Here is a 21,166-nt window from a genome sequence, read left to right as displayed (position 1 = left end):
TAAAGTCTAAGTTAGTTTTTACATAGCGCACACTATACAATACTTTTACAATACTCTCATCCTGTGTTTGTCATTAAAGGTTACTGTTGTAAAGCATAGCATTTAGATTTCAACAACCATCAACACCAGGATTTGAATTCACAATCACATCCTCAGATTGTACCAAAAAATGATTTCCTGAATTTTAAAGATAACAAAGCAGTTGGCTAAATATTTAAGACAAATTTGTGCATTTTTGGGAAGTTTTGATCTATTAAGGCTTTTCAGAAAATGTTAAATAGTGATACATGATGTAAGAAACCAGTTTTCAAAGGAATTTAATTTGAAATGGAGTAAGTAATTGACGAACGCAACAAATTAAGAGGTATTAAATTCAACCACTGATAAATAAGGGAGAGTGAAAGCATAACGGACAATGGATGTTTCAACACAAAGAAATTACAAAATATATAAATATTTGTGCAACTTTCTAAATATACATTCAAGAACAATACATTACACTGGTCACAAACTCAAGCTGTCTTGATAAAAACAAAGCATAATTTAAATAATTTGTATTTACCACGCATCACGTTTTAAAATGTTTCCAGAACCTCAGAACTACAGTACAAATTCCTTCCTGCCAATCTTCCAGCACTGACATAAAACGCTCAAACCAAATCACCCTATCTTTCAGTGCATACAACATAAATTTGGTCAAAACCAATATAAAATAAAAATGATAACAAAAACCCCAGTCCTACAAGACCTTGTGCAAAACGATGAGAATAATAAAAAACAGTTGTTACGTTGACATCATTTCAAGCATATTGTAGATACCAACATGTTTTGTTTTGTAATAAATGTTATTTTTCTAAAATTAGAACTGCAACTATGACTAATTAAGGAAAACAGGTTCAAAAATATTCTGATTGTTGGAAGTCATGCATTGGTATAAGTAGAGGTTTTTCACTCTTCATGCATTCTTGTAAAGAAAGATGTAAGGAGTTGGGAAACGTTTGTATTCAATTGATTTAAGACTTTCTTACTCAATCGGGTCAACGGCAGCGCCTCTCGTCACTTCTTCATTACTTATGTGAGAGAGGTTAAAAATGATTTTGTAGAATGTCTTTTGCCAGCATTAATTCGACATACTTACGTTTTTTCTTTTGTCTGTTTTCAACCTGCAAACTATTGCCTGATATCAAAACATCGGCATCATCCATGGATGTACTGTAAGAAGTGGCTACTGTAAGAAGGAATAGCACAGTGGACCCTGCAGTGATGGACATATTATTAGTCTGTAGTAGCAGCAAAACTTAATAAAACTTAAAATAGAATAAAAACTTAAAATAGAATAAAAGCATTACAGTAAAATTGCAGTTTAAGCCATTTTTGAGAACTTAAAAAGTTTTTTCTTGCAAGACGGTAAGCACTTTTAAAAAAAAAGGAGGTTGACATTATTACAACTTTACCTGGTCCTTTTAATTCCAGTTCTCGTTCCCCAATCCTATAATTGAATGTGGTGAATGTACAGTGTGTCTAAAGCTGTTCTATGCACTGCCGAATACTAATATGCTGCAACAATAAAGCTATGTTTTTTTTCTATTTGATTGATGTGCAGTTTCACATATATAACACTTTACCAGTTCAAGTTTTGTTTTTGCTCAGAACATCATATAAAAATACACAGCATCTAAGCATTACCTCTGTGGGAAGAGTGGAATCTTGTAGAACATGTAAAACTCTCTATGACAAGTCTAACTGTTTGTGTGCATGTACGACTGGGATGTATGTTTTATTGGGCGTGCAATGTAGATCATCAGTCTACAAATCAGGATACTTGGTGTCACAAGGTGTGACTTCACTTATTCTTATCCTCCAGGCCACTCTCTGCTCTCAGGGCCTGGCTGCTGGCTGCAATGAAGCTCATCCAGTGTTTGAGGTCCTCAGGAAACTCTGGACACTCGATCTGCTCAGAAAAATCGAAACAACGACAGTGGAAAGTGAGTAACATTGGCATGGTTGTGCCCTCGTTGCACACAGTATTTTTAAGGGTACAAATAAAATAAAACACAATGAATGCTGAAGAAAGGGTGACTTCCTTAAATATCATAAATCTGTATAAATGCATTCTTTATTTTCTGGCATCACTGGAAAATCAAGTTTATTAGGAGAACTATGTAGATCAAATGAAAACTTTTTCGTTGCAGACAATTTACACTTTTGGCTACTACTTTACTGCTTACCTTTCTTTTGCACACAAATTCAATAATCCTCTCTGGGCTGCAGTGCACCACATTCTGCCTGCAAAGCATGATTGCAGACACAAAACCGTCTTTCTTGGACACAAAGCGCTGCTCCAAGTAAAAGGCCTTTTCATCCCATCCCAGCACTTTAGTGCGGATCTCAAATGCCTCACGAAAGGCCAACGAGCGCCGATACCTGATAGTGGAAGCCCCTATCACCATTTTGGCCCCTAACTTGTGCGAGGCCATGAAAAGGCCATTTCTCATGTAGTGGTGAAAGCGAGCAAAGTCACACTCCCTCAGGTACCGAGAGTTGTTCATGTGGCCCATATAGTCCAAATCATGAGGAAGGACCACACCATCAATGCTTTGCTCAGCTAGAATGTCTGATATTCTGGGTTGGAACCATGCCTTGACAAACACCTGCACCCCCCGCAGGAAGTACCATACATCCAAGGTGGAGAAGAGCAGGAGTAGGACTCCCAGCACCAACAGCAACATCTCTCTGAAACAAGAGGAAGAAAACTTGAATAAGCCACTAACAGACTATACAGAGTGAATGCTATACAGCTGTAAACACACCTGCCTTTAACCAGCACAGACGTGGCCCATAACATTCTCTTCCCTTCAATTTAAAATGAAAGGAAAGACTTAAAAATCTCATGCCAATATCCTGTCTACACACGGGGGCACCTACGGAATCGTCTTTTTGATTCATTATTCCTGACTTTTGTTCATATATATTTCTTTAAGATAAATTCACAGGCACAGGCTGCTGTTAACACTCATTTCAACCTTGACAGCGCTGCAGAGCTAAAGCTGCAGCACTCAACCTGCTGGGACAGCGGCTAAAGCTGTTAGCTTATTAGCACACATCCAGTTATACCAGCAAAATCAATATTATACGTATTCCATCAAATATGCCTCACCCACAGCGTTTATTTTCAAATTTAGACGATGTGTTCAGCAAATGTGAACATTTCAAAAAATATATATAAAACTCAACTTACACACGTAGCACAGCGCTTGCATGAGAGACGACGCAGGTGGATGGAGCCGGTTAAATGAAAGACTTCCGCTTGGTGAATGACGAAATGTAACGTGATTGGTTAACCTTTCGGCACGATTACGTCAGAGTGTTTATATACGACTTCCAATAAACAGAAAATCATAAAAAAATATGACTTCATAAGAATTTTCTATTGCAAAAATTGAATTTTGTTAAGTGTAGTAAGTAGTACACATAAGTATATATTTCCTGGTTCTGTCATTCAATTATCCATACAACAAACTTACATTTTTTAGTGTTGAATATGAAACGAAGAATGAATTCAAACTGTAGTGAGAGAAAAGTATGTTCCAGTCCAGCAGATATTTCCAATTCTTAGAAGAGTTAATTGTACAGCCAAACTGTAAACTGATAGACAGAACACACATTTTAACAACAGTGCAAAGATTTATTTGTTCTTCTCTTCTAATCCACTCTCTGCCCTGAGGGTTTGGCTGTTGGAAGAGATAAAGTTCACCCAGTGCTGAAGGTCTCCTGGGAATTCCGGACATTCCACCTGCAGGATGTAACGCATCATTATATTTTAATGATCAAACAAATAATTAAGATATTTTGGTTTTGTTTCATATGCGTACTGGGACATTCTTCTGTACCTTTCTTTTGCATAGATGTTGCATGATCTTGTCCGGACTACTACAGATAACATTCTGCTTGCAGTACATGATGGCACATACCAACCCATCTTTTGTCGACACAAATCTCTGCTCTAAGTAAAAAGCCTTGTCATCCCAGGTCACGATCCGACTCCGAAGCTCATAGCCCTCACCGATACAAAGAGCTCTTCTGTAACGCATTGTGGTGGCTCCTACCACCATGGAGCCTCTCAGGGCTCTAACAGCCTTCCACACTCCATTACGTACATAGAGAGAATATCTGGCAAAATCACACTCCCGTAGGTAACGAGCATTGTTCATATGGCCCATGTCGATATCATGTGGAGTGACCCGTCCTAGAAGCACCTGCTCCGCTGTCACATCCCACACTGGAGGCTGAAACCAGGCGCGCAGGACCACCACTGCTACCCGTAGAAAGTACCACACATCCAAACTGCAGAAGAGAGCCAGCAATGTGGCGAGAACCCCCAGCACCCACCACATATCTGAATGAAATAAAACATGAATAAGGTTAGGTTGATGGGATGTGGGATACGTAATCAGTTTTATTTTCATGTACTTCCATCAATTACAAAAATATTTAAGGAATCAAATCCTAAGGCATTCCATTTGCCAGTGTATTTGTAGGCTAATTAATATTCTGATGTACTTTCAATTTTATAATCCGATTTTAATCTGAATAATCTCAGGGTGGCTGTGAATTTATTGAGATTTATCAACATTATTAAATATGACCAAGCTTCGGACAAACACAAACAACAGCTGGTAGTTGTATGTATTTTACACCTGTTTTATTTGTTACTAAGTAAAATTATCAATATGGAAAAATGTCTATATATATATGCAAAATTATAATTCAAATTCTGGTTGATTTTAGTAATTACTCTGCATCTTGACCTGGGATATTTTACTGATACATCAATGATACGTTCTTAGTTTTTGCATCATTTCATTACAAAAATATTCCTGTCTCAGCAGGTAATTTGATATGTAATTTAATATAATATCTCGATATAGTAACAACTCGGTACAGTACGTTTGTTAGCTTCATTGCTTTTACGTTTCAAGCAGGTCCAGTCTCTTACAGACAGGTTTTACAGGAAAGGCGTGTTTAACAAACATTCTCCAGACCCCTTTCAACCTTAGCTTATTTGACTTATGTTTAGCTTAACGTTTATTGTTTGTAGGAACATGCTTTCACACTAATGCAACGCTTTTGGATTAGTGTATTTAAAATATACCCGCTGCAGGTGTCCCGTAAAACTGCCTGTTGAAGTTGTAACAAGAGTTCTCGCTAAACTTTATGTCTAATCTTCCAAAATAGTTAAACAGTTCATGTTCCAGATATAAACCTAGTCACACTGACCTCATCGATTCGGGATCCGGCCTTTCCAACTGAATACTGTGGATAGTTTTCGACATGAATCTTTCTCCATGCAACTCGGGTCAAACGCTGCTGGAAATGCAATTGCATTAAGAAAGGCTCAGTCTTCAAAATAAATCAAAACTGAGGTTGTTGCTGTAAATCTGCTGTGGTACAAAACAGATAGAAAATTAAATAAAATCCGCTAATCTACACCCATCCCAGATTTACTTGATTCTAGGATGATTTTAGGATTTAGAAGATTTAGGTTATCTTACAGATATATCATGGTTAGTTTCTTCTAATACAGTGAAAAACATTTATTTTGAAGTTAAGATATCAAACTTCCGGTTACCACGTTATGACGAAGACATGTCGTTGTCTATTGTTTATTCACAGTAAAACTTGATTTTTTTCTGTTTATATCAATGAATATACAGGTTATGGAAGTTATCGTGATGAAAAATATATCATTTCAGTGTGTTCTATACCTCAGACTAAAAGTAACACACACACACACACACAACTAAAGTAACATTGGGGTTTATGAGGTTAAGATTTAACAATAATAAAAAAAACAACTACATTACCTACTATAAGAAACTTTCGACTACATAGGTTGCCTAAAATAACAACAAACTCAGAAGTTTGTTTCTTTAATTGAATGCAACACTGCACAGGAAATCTAAAATTATCAAACAAACCTGCAAGAAACTTCAGTGATTTTACCATCCTCACAATTAAAGCAGAAAACAAAAAGTCAACAGTGTACTATAGTTTCAGGTATGCATGGTAGCAGCATCTACACGATTAAGCAAGCGGACCTCTACTTTCTTGATTCCATTTTGTATACATCCACCTATACCCACAGAGGTCACCAGATGTTTGCTGCTGTTTTTTAACAACATTTTGTCATTTTGGGTCTTCATTTTTGCATTTTAAACAAATTTTGTATTTTGTTGTGGTTATCGCCTGCACTTTCTTAAGTGCTGAACTCTGCAGTGGGGTGGGGGGTAATGCAGTTTGTGATTTGTCTCTCCTTCTGAAAAAGGTAATACTTACTGCTTGAGTGGTGAATGCAATTGTTTGATGTAGGACCAACTCCAGGGAAAGATGAGTTTTCTTGTGATTTAACTTGGAAATCTGTGTGAGAGCTCTGGGGGCTGCAAGGGAGATCGGCGGTAATGTACATGTGAGATAAACTACAGTAAGATTTGCTCTTATCGTCTATGCAATTAGGAGGGGCTTGACGAGAGGAAGTGAATGTGGTGAAGCCAGTTATTCTTTTTAATTTATTTAATGTAATGCTATGTTGGCTTTGCGTCCTTGAGGAGGAAGGAGCATGAATTGGAGTGAAGGACACAGAGGTGTTGGTGAGAGGGGTCTGCCTAGGTTCAGGATAGAGTAGAGCTGATGGTGGGTGTGGTCTTATATCCATTGATGACAAAATCTGATCTAAGGCCTTTGGTCCGACTGGCAGCCTGGGAGATAATGAACAAGTATTTACTTTTACACAGTGAAGCAACCACATAATTAACATTGTACTGAATTAAGAGAGGATGCATATGAGGAGAAAAAGTAACTGTTTTCCCTTTCTCTTTTTTTTATTTGCTAGTTTAATCAAATAGGGCTTCGGTTTTATTGTAGTCACTTAGGTAAATTGGATTTGGCAAAAAACAATTCCCATTTAAGTTTCCTCAGTGCATTCTATAGTTATTTGTTTTTCACAATACTTTTATTATTTAGTATGAATATGTCCAATATTTTTTTAGGTAATTTGATTGGTAGCTATCAGGTCACTTTCTCTGACTAGTGAACCCAATTTTACATTTCTCAATAATATAGTTTACTTCTCATGTGAAATCCTATTACTTTTGTTTTTAGGGTTTTAAAATAAAAATGGTACAGACCTCAGCTTGTTTTTTAAGTCCTTCTCCCAGATAGGTTGAGGTGTAGTTTCGAGCAAAGACGAAAAAGAGTCCAAGTCTGTTTGTATTGTTCCTCTGAGCTCTCTCAACTCTACAAACAAATATAAAAACAGACAAATTATCTAAAATCAAACAAAATGAATTTCTCTCATTAATACAGATTATAACAAACGGAATATTGAAGAATTTATTTAAAAAACGGTCATACACGTTTTGAGCCACAGGGTGGCAGCAAACACTAGAACAATATCTTTTAGACTCACCTAGAAGTGAAAGTTCCCGTTTCTCAAGTTTTCTTTGACTCCTGCAATTTTCTTTAATACTTACCTGTAAAGATGAAACGATAACGAAGCGTAATGAATAATATCAGAAATAACTTAAACGTTAACTCTGTAGAATTAGCGAAACATAATTACTGCATTTAATGTATGAAAGACAGAAAAAAAGAACGTCTGTTTGAGAGAGGGAGAGAGAAAGAGAGAGAGCACTAAACGTTTGAACACTACTGTTCCATCATATTTTGGAACATCTACATTGATTGCGGTAAAACCATTTAGAATCTGCACACGTCCCTAAAAACCTGACGGAAATGTGTGTATTTTGTTTTGTTTTTGTATTTGTTACAAATGACCTTCAGGCACCTCTCTTCATACTTCACCAGGACTAATGCTAATAGAGAGTCTTAATGGCAACCACAGACTTCCACCAGCCCATACACATACATACACACACACACACACACACACACAAACACACACGTTCCACCAGAAATACCAACAAGCCCAGAGACTGACAGATAAAACATATATTTTTGCTCTGTTTTCCCAGTATGGATTACAAACCCCACGTCTGGTGGAACTGCCTTCGAGAGCTGCATATGAAGAATGTGCAGAGTCTCTGACTGAAATCCTAAACAGCTGTAAAGCAAACACATATACACACAAAGAGGGAGAGACAGAAAGAGAGAGAGAGAGAAAGAGAGAGAGAGAGGTTTGATTTCACTGCCCTGGAGAGGCTAATGTTGATGTTTGGGAACTCCTGGTATGTTACCACAGTCATTTTTCTATGCCTGAGACTCTCCAACACAAACCCACTCACTAACAAAGACCCTCCCTCCACTGATGAAGAGTGGCGAACATAAAATCATAAATGACTGCACTCCTGCCACAGCATCCACCACAAACCTGTCTTTTCATCATCAACACTGAATGCTTTATTACCTCTTCTACAGATTACCATTTGAGCTGCATGAGCCTGAGTAGAATTTCTAAAACATTGAATGATGATTTACTCCCTCCAACCCAGTGGAATGTCTGACTTGGATTGTGTAATAATGAGTGGGCTCACACCGAACACGTGTCAGTTTGGGCTCCGTCAGTCGAAGATGCATTCTTCTATAAATAAATACTGGATGGGAAATATTGTCATGTGACTTTTATACATAGCACATGGCAACGCAAATTTTTCAAATGCGGGTACGTGGCCCCCTGGGGGTACGTTCTTTGGCTGCATCAGATATTTAGAACTGACCTCATTGACATGCTTAGAGACAACGACATGAAAATAAATTTCACATATAGATGAAATACAAAGGAATTCACAGAGAGGAGTTGAGATGAGTACTGTGATCATATTTACCATCTATACGACAGCACAAAGTTTATGTAATAAGATTTTCAAATAATAGTCACTCATCAGTAGAAATGATGAATGTTTCAAGTACAATCTTGCGAAATGACATTTTGTAGTTAATCACCAGCACAAATGGCCAAAAGCCTGCATAACTACCAACATGACACCAACCAAGAGCAGGAAACAGATGTCAACAATCAACAGTCTAAATATGCATTGTGTGTTTCAGAGTTGTGGACACGTTTTTCTGCTTAGCTCTTCACTTTAGAGATCATCTCATCTCGACCAAACCTAAGATTCTCCATCCCCCCCCCCCGTTCCCCAAACCTACTAAAGCACTGCGGGATTTGACATAGTGGATCTGTGTGACTGAAGGTTGCTGTAGACAGTTGTTCAGTCAGTAAAACACAGATCATAACAAGTGCTTCACTTCACTTCACTGTGTGTTTGTAGTTGAGGGTGTCCTTCATATTTCTGCAAATCTCAGCAAGTGTGAACAGATGAAGCCTTGATCTTGTATTTGTTGACAAAAACAAAACAAAAATCCCACAATTTCACACAAATTCTAATGAGTTTTGTCTCAAAATAAAGAACAAAAAAAAATTGACAATGCAGCAGCGGATGGAAGAGCACAAAAAAGCATGATTAGAATGTTCGTGCAGGATGGCATCACAACATGAAACACCAATGAATGGGCAGAGAGGCAGAGAGAGAGAGAGAGAGAGAGAGAGAGAGAGGGTGTGTTGTCATATAGTACTGCTGTAAGAGCAACATTTTCACAGTCCCAATGGATTGAAGACCAACTGATGAATGAATGAACTTATTATGTTCATTCAATGAATGAACTTAGGGAATACCAATTCTTAAACCATTCATCATTGCATTACAAATAAACTAAATTCTTCACTACAATATAACAATCACTAGTTTGCTGGTTTGATTCTCAGTCTTTCTTTAAGATCTATGCATATGTCCCTGCAATGGACTGGGGAACTGTCCAGTTCTGCCCCCTGTGACCCTGACAAGCATTAGGGAATAACATAATTATTTGTCAAGGCTACTTGTGTATTATAACAGGGAAATGCTAACTGTGGACTGCCTACTTTTTTGCCTACTTTCCAGGCTCCTGAAACAAAGCCAGTAAAAGTCCAGGGTGTACAGTTGCTGTTAATCCAAAAGTTACAAACATCACAACGACCCATTTATTTTGATGTTTCTAACATTTAACCTGAGCCGTGGAAAACAAACGCTTACAGTTTCATTATCCCCTCATTAACAGAAGACCATTTCAACAAATTGTTCGGTATTAAACAAAAAGCTTTCAAACTGACCATGGCAATAAAGAAAATTGCCAGGAAGTCAGGAAATCATCAAAAGTAAGTTTTAAACTATTAAACGTCCTCAGCAAGATCGTAAAGCCACACACCTGCATACACACACACACCTGTACACAGACACACACCTGTATAGATTTATGTTGCTTCACTCAGAAATGCCAGGTGTTGCACAGACATGCTTTGCCCTGCACGGCCGTTCTTTGTGATGAGACTCTGGTGTCTGTTCAAATACATATTTCTATTTTGTTTTCCTAACAGTACTGTTGACCATGCAGAGGTCAGAGATACTGGACGCCTTTACCCAGGCTGCAAGTCCAACATCTGGCTTATGTCACAAAAACATGAAAAAGTAACCAGATGGTAAGCAAACCTATATATATATACACGTGTGTGTGTGTGTTTTTAAATGTATTCAATAAGCCATTTGAGTAACTGAAAGGTGATCACTCTTATTCTGCACGTTAGAGCTCTTGGCCAGACAGATGGAAAAACAGGCTTAGACTGAGACCATACAGGCTACCAATGTGTGTGTGTGTGTGTGTGTGTGCATATTTTTGTGACCTCTGGCATAGTTCTTGGGTTTTATTGGACCAAAATGCAGGACCAATTTTCTAAGGCTCTGGTTGAAGACATTCATATAAAGCATTTTCATATTGTATCTATATATAAATATATAAACAATACAATATAAAGTGTGAAATAAAAAGTCTAAAAATATAAGTTGATTCCAATATTTGTTAGGTGAAAGGAATTCTACTTGAAATACTTCTTTTTCTTTGATGTATCCATCACTGTCTCTTTGAAAATGATCTTAATATTTTAGTTGGTGGATTAAAAACAAAGCATTTGTTAAATCTGTTGTTTTTATATTAAGTTGATCTATTTACATTGTTCAAATAGAATTCTTATGATAATAAGCTTTAGCTTGATGAGCCAGTAATGGCTGGAGAAGGAATCATAATCTAATTATCTATTACTGTACTACTAAAGTAAGGCAATAGCGTTAACATTTTTTATATAATTTTCTATAAATAAATGTGACATTCAATTGAATATAAAATGTATAAATATGCATTATTTCCATTTTATTTGTTTGGAAATATATATATATATATATAACAAAAAAAACCAAATAGAAGAAATGTGATCCTGTACTTTATGTGAATGTGGACAGTACTGATAAAAACCGGTTAATTTAAATACTTGATAATCAAAGTAAGTACAGTCAGAATAATTAATATTATAAAATTAGTATGTTATTTTTGTGTGTTATTTTTTATTTTCAATTGAGTAGCTTGACTGTAGTCTGGTTTTGGTGATACTGAAGAACTGAAGTCAGTGAGAATGAAGAGACAGAAGTTCGCTGTTTGTGTTTGGATCAGTTGTTGTTGTTGTTGTGTGTGTGTGTGTATTTGAAACACTTACCTTGAAACTCTGCACCATTTTGTTCAGTGCCTCACATTCCTCCATTAAAACAGATCTGGGTGAAGATGGTGGGACACAGAGACGGACAGAGAGGTGTCCAATGAAGTTCAAAGGGTTAAACTAAAATTTCTTTGCACTGAAATTATGCAAAGAATTACACACACACACACACACACACACACATATATATATATATACATACATATACATATATAAATATTATCTTGTCTTATTTATAATCAATAACTTATTTTCGGAAAGCTTATACAACAAACAGGACTAAAATTACATCTTCAATATGTCGGCAACAACTCACCCAACCATCCATCCATTAACCTATTCTTCTATCTGTCCATCATCTGACCAACCATCCGTCGATTCACCTGTTACAGTATCTGCCTCATTTAACAAATATTTTAACCATTTAAAAACCAGTGAAAAGATTATATGGGTTTCCACAAAGTTATTGTTATTAATGAGTATATAGAAATATATATATAGATATAAAATCAGACAGTACCAGGGAGGCAGACATGGTCTATCCACAGAATTTCTAATAAGGTGCCCAAGACACTGTGTCCTATTTTTCTCTCCCGCTTCTTTTCCCCCAAACTCTCCCCATCTCTGGTTACATAACTGTAGTAGACTTTATACACTTCTTTCACTTGAAAAAGAATCTTCTGCACACTCTGCTTCTGTCTGGGATCCATTTCCTGACAATGGAGCCTTTTGTACTGGCAGCGTCGGGAAACGTGTGTGTGTGTGTGTGTGTGTGTGTGAAAGAGAGAGAGAGAGGGAGAAAGAGAGAGAAAGAGAAACATGTTTCCCTGTGGGCCTCAAAGAAAGAGATGTAGAAAAAGGAAAAGCAGGGTTGAAGTGTGATGAAGGCTATAGGGAAAAGTGTGAGAAAGAAAGAAAGACTTAAACATTTCAGGGAATGTCAGTGTTATTCAAACTCTCACAGCCTCTGATGGTCCAGTTTTAATATTAGATTCAATGTTCATGCAACATAACTGAGACTATTAGTGGTTGCAATGCCATGTTTCCATCATCTTTTTTCTGATTTCTGCTCATTTACCCTAGATTAGGGTCAATTAAATTCACTCTCATTCACTGATGGTCCTGCTGTACAACACAATGACCAAACATTTACTTTATTCCCATGTTTTGTCATTCTTTCTCTCACCATAAAACCTTTATTTAACACATGATTCTACCTTATTACAAGAGAAGAACCTAAAGCTCTTTCATCAGAATTTCGTGGCTTCACTCCTGCAGAAGTAGAGGTTTCTGGGGTTTTTTTAAAACCTAAAATTGTTATAATTAGCAATCATAACAATGCAAAGCAATTAACAAGACATGTAGTTGTTCATAATTATTTTTCAAAACCATGAAATCACATCTAAACTACACTGTATTAGACCAGTGAAGTAAGGGTAAAAATACATTAAAATAATTAAAAATAATTAATTAAAAAAATAACATTAGCAATACTTGCTATGCAGTATTATTATTGATATGTAGTGCCAGAATTAGTTTTAAATTACTTAAAAGTTCAGCAGAAATATTTCAAAAATGTCTTAAAAGTTGTCAAAACGTTTACATTTTAATATTAAAAATAATCCAAAAATACCCACTGAACACATCTTCTTTGGATTAGAAAAAAACAACACTTATGGATGGGACTTATGGCCTTATTTTCACCCATGCCAGTGCCAAGACTGACCCCACACTTTGGACTTGCCTACTTTAATGGAAACCAGGTGGATGTATGGTAGTGTAGTTACACCATGTGCTTTCACGTGCTTTCCAGCAGTCACAGAAACTGGGTCATTAAAAATCTGAACAGGGAACTCTGGGTAATAAGCCATTAAACCTAATATGGATGGGTGAAAAACATGTGAAAAGACTCTTCATTATGAAATATAAATGCTGGTTTATAAAAATAAATAATTTAAAGGGAACATTTTTAGGAAAAAAGAACACTGAAACTGAATTGTTTTTATATATATATGTATATATAGCGTGTTACTTACTTGAGACGATCCACTACTTGGTCAATGTCGGAGACGTTAATCTTGTCTCTCACTGCTTCAATCTCTTCTTCGGCACATGACCTGAATGAACAGTGAGAGCTTGGTCTCAAGGGGAAGAAAATATTGAAATATATGAGATTTTTTTTTCTTTCCAGTGACACCAGTCAATTGATCAGTAACGGTGTTGCACGTCTGACTCACCTGCTTCCATCTGCAGCGTTCTCAGAGTTGACGCCGTTGCTGTTGAAGTTGTTGCGGTGACTGAGGACATAGTTTACAGTCTCAGGTTTGTACTTTAGCAGGAGCTCCGCACCATCTCTGCAGCAAAAAAAATCAACATTGAAATTAAAATGTAGCATAGGAAAAAAAAAAGCAAATAAAGCAAAAAAATATAACCTTGAGTGTCAATGAGCTACTAAGGCATATTTGCCCCATGTGTCCATTTTCATATCTGTGCAATATGTTGCCAGGTCTATCTGTACTGTGTTCTTTTTGAGGACATTATCATTTAAAGTGGTGTGAGTCCAGGGGAAAATTGCATCATATTGTATCGTATTGTGTCATATGGTATTGAAGGTACAGCCCGTGATACATTTAACACATTCACTTCTATCCACATGCCATCTAACACCACATGACATCCAACTGTTTTTACATTTTACTGTAACCTTGTCTGTCACTGTTGACAGACTTAATTTATCACATGAAGATGAACGATGACCGACACATTTCCTTCCTAAAATTCCTTTCACACTGCTTTTCTAGCGTTCATTGATGAGGAAACAAAGCTCACAGTGACTTGACAAGTTTCTTGTCCAAAGGAAAAGTTAAAAAGACCAATCAATGCATCTCTGGATCTGTTGGGGACAACAAACCATTTATTGGCCCAGGCCGCAGCTGAAGAGGTGACACACTGGTCAGCTTGGCATCATTTTATTGGCTCTGGCTCGGGGTTAAATGCACACTTTATAGCCACTCAGGCAAAGAGATGATGGTGTGGGTGGAGGGCCAGGGCATGTGGACCACACAGGAGAAGGCCAATAATATAAATCAGTGGGCTTTTACAAGACATAGAGCCAAGCCAACAAACTCACCGCCATAAAAATGAATGACATGGAGAGAGAATTGTGGCGCAATGATGAAGAACCTGGCTTAGCACTCAGCTGATCATGAAATGTGGCTCTATGCACATCAGATAACATAACAAAACAGTACCAATACATTATTGGTATTCAACCTGATACTTCACTTTACTATGCAGCAAGTATCATTAAATTCCAATCATCTTTAATTCCAATATTGTTAAAACAAGGACATTAATACTTTTAATAAAGAAATAATGCTTTTACCAGTTTTTGGTTTTGTCAAAGAGAAACAGGGCAAAAAGAAAAACAGGAACTGCTGTTCACTGTTGGTCCTGAGGGTGATTTAGGTGCAATGCACTTGGAACTGCTCCTAATTTAATGATGAAAGGCCGGAAACACACAGAAGAAAACATGTTGTCTACACAAACACACACCAACCCAGGGTACCATGCCTCACAATCAAACAGAAACCAACTTCAAAGAAAGCTATTTGTGTCGGCACCGCCTGTGTGGCCTCTGACCGTGACTTTCTTGGAATCCATTTGAGCTAACACGCTGCACCACAGAGCCCTGTTTGTGTGAAGTTGAAGGTGAGGTTTTAATCTGTACGTGGCCCAGGTGCACACTAATGAGAGACAGTGCTGCAGTGGCCTCGTGTAGCTGCATTGTCAACTCAAATGTCAGGCCTTGCTACTGCTGTCCTATCACCATGACATCTGCGGTAGCACCACCAGGAGGGTCACAGTCGTCAGCTTGTAGCAAAAGGTTCCATCTACCTTCAAAATGTGTTACATGAGTTTGTGTTTTTAAGAGAAACAAAGCCACGAAACCACCGTCTGAAAGTACCTGGTGATTGCACCAATGACAATGATCTCAGTTATTTAACCTGATCTACTAAATTACTTTTTGTGTTACAGAAATATGCTGTTGCCGAATATGCACTACAGTGAAATTCGTTCAATCTGTAGCAGTGGTTCCTAAACCTTTTTTATTATGTAGCAAAATTAAAACCCTGCAATTCCTGTAAATTTATAAACAAAAATGCAGAAACAATTGATACTCTTTAGTTTAGAGCAGTGTTTCCTAACCTTTTTTAAGCCACGGCACATATATATATCACAGCACACCACCAAACAGAACTCTCCCAAACAGTATATGTAATGAAATATAATAATCTTCTAGTTTAAATGACCTCATAATTGAATAATACCTCAGCCTGTTTAGTTGAAGACAACACTGATATAGTGGCAAGAATTAAAGAAAGAGACTCACAGATAATCTTTTTTTATATAGCTTTCATAGCCATCTGCTGCCACCTAGCAGAAGAGTATTTAATTGTTCTGCCTTTCATGCTTTGACAAGCGAAGAAAAATTATATGTTATAAATGAATAATAGTTTTTAGCCCAATTAAGTGAAATGTGATCATTTTCCACGGCACATCTAATGATGAGGTTGAGAATCACTGCTTTAGAGGGTAAGGAAGGTAAGGATCAGGGATACAGACAGACACGGGCATAAACACATTCCCATCACTGCAACTAATGACCTGGAATGTTTAAATTAACAACACAACCTTAATTGACAAAGAGATTGAAAAAGGAAAATACAATAACAAAAGGAAATTGACAAATTGACAGACAATATAAAGCTTTGTCATCAGAACAGGGAACAATCCATCTTATGTTGAGCTTTTCATCAAACAGTTAAATAAAACCAGAGGAGTGTCATAGGGCAACATTCCTGCCAGCAGTGAGTCAGTTGCTGGGATACAGTAGTTACAGATTATTTCTCTTTATCTCTCTGTTCCTCCCTCACTCGTTTCATGCACCAACAACATGCTGCTGGCAGTTTGGGGCTTTTCTTTTTTTTTTTTTTTTACAATTTTATCCAAGGTCATTCACCAAAAAAATGTTGATGACTCATAGGTGATGTGAGTTGCATGATTAGCTATGCAAATAAATAACTTTGTCTTGCATTATCATGCTAAAATGATGTGCATTCTGAGTTTGTCAACACTGAGCACAACATAGCTCCATTTCACCAGACCTTAAAACTAATTTGAATAAACAAAGAAGGAATACATTTAGGTTTGGATATAGAATTTGTCCACACAATATATAGAATGCAAATAAAATAGAAAAAAAACAGAGTATATTTATTCATTTATCAGATGTTTTAAGATGCTTTGTACACTAAGGCTAAGCTAACTTTGGGGCTTCAGTGACAGTTTGTCCTCTGACTACTTGAAATACTGCGCCATTGAAGTTCAGTACAAACAAAATAAAGCCACAAAAACTTTAAAGTTCTTTGTCAGACTTGTTCCAGAAGAGTGGAACAAGCAGTACCACATTTCAAATGAAACCCAGGTGTTTAATCTGTATGGCTGACCATAGCTTTGACAACTACCTAAACATTAGAGCAGACTGCACAGGCATCCAGACTGGGACGCATAAATATCTAAATCCTCTAAATGTCCCATTGTTCCACCATTGCCAAATCAGTTAGCTTCATCCCTTCTCCAAAGCCCTTTGTTCCGCCACTTTCACATCCCATTTGTTACTGACACTGAAACACAATGTTGCGTTTTATGGCACTCTTTGTTAAAACAAAAATGACATAAGGCATGTCAGAGCAGGGTCTTAACCCATGTCCAACACTTCACTAGTAAAAGACATAAAAAAACCTAAAAGTTTCCCACACTGGCAATTATATAAAGATAGAAGAGAAATAAAGATGAATAATTATTATTATAAAAAAGTACAAAGTAGAAAAAATCTTGAGCTCTTCTTATAGATTCACAGAATGCAGAGCCTGAAAAATTCTAAATATCACACTTATATTGATATAAGTGTGATATTTAGAATTTTTCAATATGTAGCTTAAATATGATCAGAAGAAAAAGAATAATAAACATGTAGTCACATCCGAGAAAAATATATGCTTATTAGTTTTTTTGTCTTATTGTTATCAGGAATGCTGTGATGTGACAAGCATAGATTTTGTAGTTCAAAAAGTAGCTAAATGAATGGATTTTTAAAAAAAGAATAATATATTAAATAACTATTATTTTAGGCTAATAATCTAAGTATACTGTGTTAAACTTTGTATTTAAAAAGTGTTATGTTTTTAGCCAATTTAATTACAGTAAAAAGTATACACATTTTCACATTTAAAACAAACCTATCAACTGTCATTTTGAGCCTTTGTCATCTTCAAAATCATTGAACTTTGGCAAAAAAAAAAAAAAAAAAAAATCCCACAGTCAATGGTTTAGACAAATATACTGTGCATACCCTCCTCTGCTGCTGGCTCTCTCTTCAAGAGACTGCAGCAGCATCTTGACCTCAGCTCTCAGCAGTTCTTTGATTACAGGTGGATCAGGGAGTGAAGAGATGGAGGTTGCTTCTCTGCTGCTGTGATATCCACTCTGCTGGCTGTCCTGCCACATGCTGTACCACATCTCTGCCTGGAAATGTGACTTGACATAGTTAGCAAAAAATAATGCCTTTTATGCTGTAAAAATGCTAGTGGCTAAAGACCTTTTATGATTTATTAATTTTGCTTAATTGACCTATTATTAGTTTACATTTAAAGTGGACGCCACAGCTGACCGTCAGACAGGACAAAACAACTTAATAGTTTGAGGAGTTTATAGGTCATCTGTGAGGAGAAATACGGTATACGCTTGTGATACTGTGAAAAACATACAGAATTGATCTAGAATAATCATAATTAATCATGATCAACCATTATAATTCCACAGCTACCCTTAAATTAATCAGATTAAAATTTCAATCGTTTTACAGCCCAAAACTTGGGCCATCAGCTATAGGTCATAGAAATACACTCAAAGATACAGGCTTAGTTTTGTCAATTCAGTGCGTCTGCACACACTCACAATTTTTTTAAGTGTTTATGTTTCCCAACTGGCTAATGGTTGTTGCTCCTGAAATTTCTTTACAACCTCTCTCTGCTGGTACGTGGTTGATCTAATTCTGGAGCTATTTTAAGGAAGTGCTGTTGAAAATCTGTCAGGTAAAAAAACATCCTCCACTGAGGAGCTGATATCTTTAATTATTAATGTTTTTTCGAGTACATTCACCTTGAACAGCTTGTTCTCATTCAGTGTGTGTGAGTCAGAGATTAGAGGAAGATGAAAAGAAAGTGGCCTTTGACGCCGTGTTGAAAAGTGAGGCTGCTGTTCCCTTTAATCTGACTGTGAGACAATGGCCACCTTGATGAATGCATGGATGGCTGCACTGAGGAATGAAGGGGCCTGTGAATCTAATATTACCTTTCAGAGAGCTGGAGATGATTACAGGCAGAACGAGGGAGTACTCTGTACAGTACACTTTGGTGGTTCACTCACATCTATTGAAATGCCTTTTAAAACAATTATCCATCATTTACTCTCAACATAAAGACAGAAAAAACACTGACCTCTGGCCTTTTTGCTGGTGTCGAATAGACTGAGAACTGTTTCCAGTCTGTATTTTACTTAAATTGGTGTTTCTCCTTTCACAACAACACTTGTTAATGGTTAGTTTTAGTAACTTCACCCTGTCTGAGAATACCCAAGTCACCAGGTCAGAATCTAAATGCTGCAGCTTTGAGAAGAGCCAGAGCCAAAGATTAAAAATCTGATTTTGCTGCTGAAAAAACTGCAGGAAAAAATGCAGAAAAAAAACATATATGAGAATAATGCTAATTTATTTGATAGTTTTGTGTTGTCCAAAGAGTGATAGTGTAAAAGAAAAGTTGAGTTGAAACATGGAACAGCTTTAGAGCTGTGACAGACTGGTAATATATTCTAAGTTTGAACGTTCCTGGGCTGGGGGAAAGTCAATAACATATCCTGATGGGGAGATTAATGACCAAACACATGGTGAATAAAAGAAGAAAGGAGATTCCGGTGTTTGAAGTGAAAATGTGGAAGGTATGCACTCTTTGAGAAAAAAGTTGTTTTAGCATCAAATTTAGAGAGCTGGCTTTTTTAAAAACTATTTTCTGATTTATTATTTATAAAATGAAAACATCAGGTTTCATGTTGTTTTACTTCAAATTATCTGCAAACATCCAGTTCAATAAACTCACCTGTCATCTTCTATACTTGACTTGTTTCTGTGCCATCCCACCTTTGGCTGGTGATGTTTTCCAACTGAATGTGCAGAATTGTGTCTTGAGTGAGGTCATGTTGAGAAGACTGAGCACCGGGGCTTTGGGGCCAGAACTTTATTTAGCCTCAAGTAAATACTCATGTCTGCTGCCTCACATTTGAACTCCCCTGTGGCAAAATGCCAGTTAACCCACATTTCACTTTTATTAGACTCTTGTGACTGTAATGAATGAGTGCATACGGCCAAACTTAAACCTTAAATTGCGGTTCATAAACTGCTTGGCCAGCACGCTATGTGTAGCACATATTTAGATGCACACTGCTCAAGTGGAAATATTTGAAAATTTCAAAACAAAACAAACATCTGAATTCTTGCACTATGTAAAGAATACATCATAAATTCTCAAGAAAATAGTTAGACTGTAAAAGCGAGGCATGCAGAAAACAGAAACAGAAATAGTACAAAAATCCCTTTTACCTCAGTGTGTACTTCTGTGTACATGTCAACCAGGAAGTGGCCCAGTGCTGTGCAGATATTTGGCAGCTCTGACCCTGGAACATGCTTAACAATCAGGGCCCACAGAGACGGGCCTGGGTCGTGGCACCAGAACTGGTTTTCATCAAGAGACTGCATGTGTATGACAATCTGAGTGTGCAAACACAAGAAAACACATTGCTTAAAAACAAGTTTATTTAACTTTGGGGTCAGGAAGGTTTCACTTGTGCAAGTCAAAAGGTAAAAACGAAGAAAATACTGTTGTGATTTGCAAAAAAAAAACAAAAACGTTTTAACTATATCAAAATAAACAACTTTTTTGAGCGTCAACGTTAGCCACGAGCTAGGCTAAACCGGCTTAGCTTCCTATACCTTAAAACGAATCAACCAACAATATCATAACTTACGTTTACAGGATTTGAATGGATCTCTATTAAAAGGGAAATGGTTTAAATACCAAAGGCATGTTTCGTTTATTACGCTGTTAAAGAGAGACAAAAGCTCACCTCTGTCGCTGGTAGACAACAAGCCTTTGGTATCAAAGGTAAACAATGCTCTGTTTCCATGGAGATATCGCGAGATTTTGTCGTTTCGTGGTCTGGAAATAGTATAACACAAGTAAAAAAGTGTCGGTAAAATTGAATTTACTGCAAAAAGCACACATTTCTCCCACAATACACTATATTATAGTTTAAAATATTATCTTTAAAGTCGCAAAACTCACTGAAAAACTGAACTTTTTAAACAAACAACTGTTTTACCTCTTTTTTCCACTTGCATCCATCTTTTTATATAATCTTTAGGGCCAAGTGACAGAGTGGAATGTATGTGAAAAA

The 21,166-nt window shown here is 36.8% G+C and overlaps 3 protein-coding genes across 5 annotated transcripts; all 3 read right to left on the bottom strand.

The window, feature by feature from the left end:
* Window positions 1–301: 301 nt before the first annotated feature.
* Window positions 302–3,446, bottom strand: LOC103396371 (protein THEM6-like). Of its 2 annotated transcripts, none has more exons than XM_008334424.3 (3): window positions 3,239–3,446; window positions 2,229–2,733; window positions 302–1,951 (listed from the first exon to the last, which is right to left on the bottom strand). In XM_008334424.3, exons 2-3 carry the CDS (start codon window positions 2,727–2,729, stop codon window positions 1,844–1,846), a joined length of 609 nt encoding a protein of 202 aa, XP_008332646.1. In that variant the 5' UTR covers window positions 2,730–2,733; window positions 3,239–3,446; the 3' UTR covers window positions 302–1,843. The 2 variants fall into 2 exon arrangements, with proteins under 2 accessions (XP_008332646.1, XP_024921881.1); XM_025066113.1 differs by lacking the exon at window positions 3,239–3,446 and adding an exon at window positions 2,811–3,197.
* A 218-nt stretch (window positions 3,447–3,664) lies between these two features.
* Window positions 3,665–5,373, bottom strand: LOC103396370 (protein THEM6-like). The gene is made up of 3 exons (XM_008334423.3): window positions 5,278–5,373; window positions 3,891–4,396; window positions 3,665–3,793 (listed from the first exon to the last, which is right to left on the bottom strand). The coding sequence occupies exons 2-3, from the start codon at window positions 4,392–4,394 to the stop codon at window positions 3,686–3,688; spliced, it is 612 nt and encodes a 203-aa protein (XP_008332645.1). The 5' UTR covers window positions 4,395–4,396; window positions 5,278–5,373; the 3' UTR covers window positions 3,665–3,685.
* A 307-nt stretch (window positions 5,374–5,680) lies between these two features.
* Window positions 5,681–21,023, bottom strand: ccdc24 (coiled-coil domain containing 24). Of its 2 annotated transcripts, XM_025066111.1 has the most exons (9): window positions 20,837–21,023; window positions 20,313–20,480; window positions 18,012–18,184; window positions 13,834–13,950; window positions 13,633–13,737; window positions 11,597–11,651; window positions 7,466–7,529; window positions 7,185–7,293; window positions 5,681–6,755 (listed from the first exon to the last, which is right to left on the bottom strand). In XM_025066111.1, the coding sequence occupies exons 1-9, from the start codon at window positions 20,894–20,896 to the stop codon at window positions 6,257–6,259; spliced, it is 1,350 nt and encodes a 449-aa protein (XP_024921879.1). In that variant the 5' UTR covers window positions 20,897–21,023; the 3' UTR covers window positions 5,681–6,256. The 2 variants fall into 2 exon arrangements, with proteins under 2 accessions (XP_024921879.1, XP_024921880.1); XM_025066112.1 differs by lacking the exons at window positions 7,466–7,529; window positions 11,597–11,651 and having other exon boundaries at window positions 6,524–6,755.
* Window positions 21,024–21,166: the final 143 nt, after the last annotated feature.

The sequence above is a fragment of the Cynoglossus semilaevis genome, chromosome 20 (genome assembly GCF_000523025.1).
Source record: "Cynoglossus semilaevis isolate Cse_v1.0 chromosome 20, Cse_v1.0, whole genome shotgun sequence".
Taxonomy (NCBI): domain Eukaryota; kingdom Metazoa; phylum Chordata; class Actinopteri; order Pleuronectiformes; family Cynoglossidae; genus Cynoglossus; species Cynoglossus semilaevis.
This window is presented reverse-complemented; position numbering and strand designations above follow the sequence as displayed.

What these genes read in the sequence shown, in the direction of transcription:
- LOC103396371 (XM_025066113.1), bottom strand. Translation starts at nt 2,845, where the DNA reads ATGTTATGGGCCACGTCTGTGCTGGTTAAAGGCAG. An exon ending in TCTGTGCTGGTTAAAGGCAG is followed by an intron (nt 2,734 to 2,810) that starts GTGTGTTTACAG and finishes CTCTTGTTTCAG; the next exon opens with AGAGATGTTGCTGTTGGTGC. An exon ending in AATTTGTGTGCAAAAGAAAG is followed by an intron (nt 1,952 to 2,228) that starts GTAAGCAGTAAA and finishes TTTTCTGAGCAG; the next exon opens with ATCGAGTGTCCAGAGTTTCC.
- LOC103396370 (XM_008334423.3), bottom strand. Translation starts at nt 4,394, where the DNA reads ATGTGGTGGGTGCTGGGGGTTCTCGCCACATTGCTGGCTCTCTTCTGC. An exon ending in AACATCTATGCAAAAGAAAG is followed by an intron (nt 3,794 to 3,890) that starts GTACAGAAGAAT and finishes TACATCCTGCAG; the next exon opens with GTGGAATGTCCGGAATTCCC.
- ccdc24 (XM_025066111.1), bottom strand. Translation starts at nt 20,896, where the DNA reads ATGGAAACAGAGCATTGTTTACCTTTGATACCAAAGGCTTGTTGTCTA. An exon ending in AGAGCCAGCAGCAGAGGAGG is followed by an intron (nt 13,951 to 18,011) that starts GTATGCACAGTA and finishes TTTTTGCTGCAG; the next exon opens with AGATGGTGCGGAGCTCCTGC. An exon ending in ACGGGAACTTTCACTTCTAG is followed by an intron (nt 7,294 to 7,465) that starts GTGAGTCTAAAA and finishes ATTTGTTTGTAG; the next exon opens with AGTTGAGAGAGCTCAGAGGA.